At 34.9% G+C, this 5,175-nt stretch overlaps 2 protein-coding genes across 2 annotated transcripts; both read right to left on the bottom strand.

Annotated features, from left to right (window-relative positions):
* Positions 1-242: 242 nt before the first annotated feature.
* On the bottom strand, positions 243-983 carry LOTGIDRAFT_173538 (hypothetical protein; the record flags this gene model as incomplete). The annotated part of the gene is made up of 1 exon (XM_009051290.1): positions 243-983. The coding sequence occupies one exon, from the start codon at positions 981-983 to the stop codon at positions 243-245; it is 741 nt and encodes a 246-aa protein (XP_009049538.1).
* A 3,379-nt stretch (positions 984-4,362) lies between these two features.
* LOTGIDRAFT_89164 (hypothetical protein) lies at positions 4,363-4,581 on the bottom strand (the record flags this gene model as incomplete). Its single annotated transcript, XM_009051288.1, has 1 exon — positions 4,363-4,581. A coding segment is annotated over one exon (219 nt), but the record flags the coding sequence as incomplete, so codon positions are not given.
* Positions 4,582-5,175: the final 594 nt, after the last annotated feature.

Here is a 5,175-nt window from a genome sequence, read left to right as displayed (position 1 = left end):
ACGATGACTGAATAGGACGATGAGTTATAACAACTCGCTTGTTAGCGGGTTCGAGTGTATCAGTACGGATTGTATGATAATTACAGTGAGCACTTGTTGATAACAAACAAAACGGGTATTTTTAAAGGTACACTACCGACACATTATTATGATTTAAATAAAGTATTAGTAGAAGTAAACAAACTATGTAACAGGCCGTTTAACAAATACATGGGTACAAAATATAGGGATACACACACAAATCACGGAAACGGAGGAAGCTTAGAATTAAGGTCACCGATTCTTTCTAGTCTGAATTTATAGTCATTTTGGCCAACAACAAAGACTTTACCATTGGTGAACCAGGCTGACTTTACCCGACGACTATTGCGAGCCGAGTCCAATAGTTTCACATTTTCAACAGTCATATCTTCCACAATAACTACACCAGTACCTTTAAGATTTTTTCTGTTTGATAAAACACGAAATCTTTCGTCACGGCGTATGAATCTCACAATAATGCCCCTTGGGCGGGGTATCTCAGTATTCGTACCCGATCCTCTCCCTTTGGGTACTCCTACTCTGTGGGCGGCGTCGATACTTATTTCACTGGTAATACCTAATTTCTCACGGAATAGCTTTTTGGCAATAGCTATACAATCCTCGCCGTCTGATTCGACAATTCCAAAAATGCGAATATGGGCTTTCCTCGTGTACTGTTCTAAACTGTTGATTTTAGAGCTCAGTTTCTCAAATTCTATAGTCTTTGCATCTAGTTTATTTTGCAAATCAGTTAATTGATCATAAAACTGGTCGTGTGTTATACTGACAGAGTGGTGAGACTCTTCGATTTGACACATACGGTCATCCAAACATTTTAATCGACCATCAACATACAATCTAAGGTTTTTATCAAAAAGTTCAATTGCCGTACTTACTGCCACTTTAACTGCTTCTTCAATCATGCGGGTCAGAGCTTCCCTGTGTTCAAGTAAACCAGCCATTTTAATCTTTTGAGAGTTACTATTTTAAACACACTGAGTTCGAGTTCATCATATACGAATATGGACTACTGACACACGAATTGATCCAAATAACCACATGAATTCCTCGATTATATTCACAAATCACTATAATAAGATCGCATACTCTAACTACATTATTTTAGCTCATTCATAATGACAAATGACGCCTAAATAAAGTTAAACTTCCATAATTATTTAGAGAGCATTCAAAAAACTTCTTATTGCCGCCATCTTGTCACGTGTCACGTGTCATGTCTGACTAGAGCTCTAGACTGTTGATTTGGCTGTAATTACCAGTCATGTCTGACTAAAGCTCTAGAGTGTTGATTTGGCTGTATTTACCAGTCATATCTGACTAGAGTTCTAGACTGTGGATTTGACTGTATTTACCAGTCATGTCTAACTAGAGCTCTAGACTGTTGATTTGGCTGTATTTACCAGTCATGTCTGACTAGAGCTCTAGACTGTTGATTTGGCTGTATTTACGAGTCATATCTGACTAGAGCTCTAGACTATTGATTTGACAGTATTTACCAGTCATGTCAGACAAGAGTACTAGACTGTTGATTTGACTGTATTTACGAGTCATGTCTTACTAAAGCTCTAGACTGTTGATTTGGCTGTATTTACCAGTCATGTCTGACTAGAGTTATAGACTGTGGATTTGACAGTATTCACCAGTCATGTCTGAAAAGGTCTCTTAACTTAGGGTTGTATTTGACGCTCATTTCTGGCTCAAGTTTATAACGTGTATATTTGATTTTGTGTTTTAGGATCATGAAATTATATGTTGAATACCAGACGAAAATAATGAAGAAATTCAGGCCTCTGAACTTGAGATTTCTTTTTTTTCTAATATATGTTTGTAAATACAATAATACAAATTTTCACTGCTAAAATATTGCTCAATACAATATTAGAGCGATATAGAAATATCAAAACTAGTTCTCCAGCTTTAGTAGGACGCATGCTGAAAGTAGGTCAGTTGTCTGATGACCGCATAGTGTGAAACTCTGAGTAAAAACATGATTCAAGTTCTGTTTTTAATAGTTCTATTTTTGTACATAATAGAAAAATGCTTAAGATACACTTTATTACAAGAATCCTGTCAAGGAGTCGATTATCCATTACAGGATCCCTGCCACACACCCATTGTCGCCCATCCGTGCCGTTCATGGTTTAGTGGCAAAGTTCAATTTTCGTAGGTTTTGTGAACTTTTGGCAGTTCTAGTAAGGCATATTTAAACTAATGATAATAAAATTTTAAATATTATAGACATACAGCTTGTACACATAAATTAGGTTGCATACAGTAACCAGTCCTTTTCATGGCGACCTGGGAACGTGAGATATTATCCCTTTGTCAATATGGACACATTTTTAAATGGACGCTTTTAAGGTACCTTGAGAGTTCTGCAACATATTACGGCAATGAATGGCAGACATTATTGTAAAGATATTCCTGTATTTTACCTGTATTGATGTTCCTGTGTTTTACCTGTATTGATGTTCCTGTGTTTTACCTGTATTGATGTTCCTGTGTTTTACCTGTATTGATGTTCCTGTGTTTTACCTGTATTGATGTTCCTGTATTTTACCTGTATTGATGTTCCTGTGTTTTACCTGTATTGATGTTTCTATGTTTTACCTGTATTGATGTTCCTGTGTTTTACCTGTATTGATGTTCCTGTATTTTACCTGTATTGATGTTCCTGTGTTTTACCTGTATTGATGTTTCTATGTTTTACCTGTATTGATGTTCCTGTGTTTTACCTGTATTGATGTTCCTGTATTTTACCTGTATTGATGTTCCTGTGTTTTACCTGTATTGATGTTCCTGTATTTTACCTGTATTGATGTTGCTGTATTTTACCTGTATTGATGTCCCTGTGTTTTACCTGTATTGATGTCCCTGTGTTTTACCTGTATTGATGTTCCTGTGTTATTGATGTTCCTGTATTTTACCTGTATTGATGTTCCTGTGTTTGACCTGTATTGATGTTCCTGTATTTTACCTGTATTGATGTCCCAGTGTTTGACCTGTATTGATGTTTCTATGTTTGACCTGTATTGATGTTCCTGTATTTTATCTGTATTGATGTTCCTGTGTTTGACCTGTATTGATGTTCCTGTGTTTAACCTGTATTGATGTTTCTATGTTTGACCTGTATTGATGTTCCTGTATTTTACCTGTATTGATGTTCCTGTGTTTTACCTGTATTGATGTTCCTGTGTTTTATCTGTATTGATGTTTCTATGTTTGACCTGTATTGATGTTTCTATGTTTGACCTGTATTGATGTTCCTGTATTGATGTTCCTGTATTTTACCTGTATTGATGTTCCTGTGTTTGACCTGTATTGATGTTCCTGTGTTTGACCTGTATTGATGTTTCTATGTTTGACCTGTATTGATGTTACTGTATTTTACCTGTATTGATGTTCCTGTATTTTACCTGTATTGATGTTCCTGTGTTTTACCTGTATTGATGTTCCTGTGTTTTACCTGTATTGATGTTTCTATGTTTGACCTGTATTGATGTTCCTGTATTTTACCTGTATTGATGTTCCTGTGTTTGACCTGTATTGATGTTTCTATGTTTGACCTGTATTGATGTTCCTGTGTTTTATCCGTATTGATGTTTCTATGTTTGACCTGTATTGATGTTCCTGTATTTTACCTGTATTGATGTTCCTGTGTTTGACCTGTATTGATGTTTCTATGTTTGACCTGTATTGATGTTCCTGTATTTTACCTGTATTGATGTTCCTGTGTTTGACCTGTATTGATGTTCCTTTACCTGTATTGATGTTCCTGTGTTTTATCTGTATTGATGTTCCTGTATTTTACCTGTATTGATGTTGCTGTATTTTACCTGCATTGATGTTCCTGTGTTTTACCTGTATTGATGTTCCTGTGTTTTACCTGTATTGATGTTCCTGTGTTTTACCTGTATTGATGTTTATTGTTTCTCCCAGAATAAATAGTCTTGAAACCTTCTAAGTTATTATGTTGTAGTTTTGTAACAACAATGTACGACGTTTATCAAATCATATCGTTCTACAAAATAATGTAAAATGAAATGAATGAAGTTTTGCGTCTAACGTTTCTGCATCATGTGGGCTAATGAAGTCGGGCAACGCCAGGCAGGTGTAATGAGGGAAATTTTGCTCTAGATTGATTTCCAACTGTAGAGTGGTTTTTAACGTGCATAGTCTGTAGCACACGGTGCCTCGGTTTATTATCCCTTCCGAATGACTAGACACTTTTTCCATGCCAGTCCCTCTTAACTGCATCACTGACAGTGGGAACGACATGACATGAATCATTCTATAAAATACAACAGGAACATATTCTCCAGGGAATGTTACAACATAAAAATATTCTCCAGGGAATGTTACAACAGGAATATATTCTCCAGGGAATGTTACAACAGGAATATATTCTCCAGGGAATGTTACAACAGGAATATATTCTCCAGGGAATGTTACAACATAAAAATATTCTCCAGGGAATGTTACAACAGGAATATATTCTCCAGGGAATGTTACAACAAGAATATATTCTCCAGGGAATGTAACAACAGGAATATAGTTGATATGCAAATTGGACGGTTTTATGTCAATAAACAAATATAAATAAATACATAATTAAACAGGACGGACAAAATTCATACAATTTCACAAAATCATAATATCATGTATAAAAAGTTTTTTCGTTTGACAAATTAAGGACGAAAAAATAATTTCATGAAATTAAAAGAATCAGATAAGATAGATAGAGCTATTGTGGTTTAAGGAAATCAGTGATATATAATGCATAGAGTACCAGAGAGTTTGTATAATAATCATAAATATAGAAACAGGTTAGAAAGCATGTATCTAACACACTGCGAGCTAATTGAAATAAGGTTACAATTTTGTTTCCTTATTATTATTTTTTTGTCGGTCTGCATTATAGGTCGACGAAAATAATGACGAAACGAAATTGTAATATTCAATCATATTGAACTCACGAAGGCACCTGGTTGAGACGTAAAACTCTATTACATCAAACTTGTTCTTTGAATGCAGTTTTAATTTTAATACTAGTACAATAATAAATACAGTATAATTATCTAAAGATATTCTAACACCATAAAGATAACCAGTTGTGTATGGTGTGGATAATGA

Source organism: Lottia gigantea, assembly GCF_000327385.1.
Source record: "Lottia gigantea unplaced genomic scaffold LOTGIsca_163, whole genome shotgun sequence".
Taxonomy (NCBI): Eukaryota; Metazoa; Mollusca; class Gastropoda; family Lottiidae; genus Lottia; species Lottia gigantea.
The sequence above is the reverse complement of the archived record's forward strand: the minus strand, read 5'-3'. Positions and strand labels throughout refer to the sequence as shown.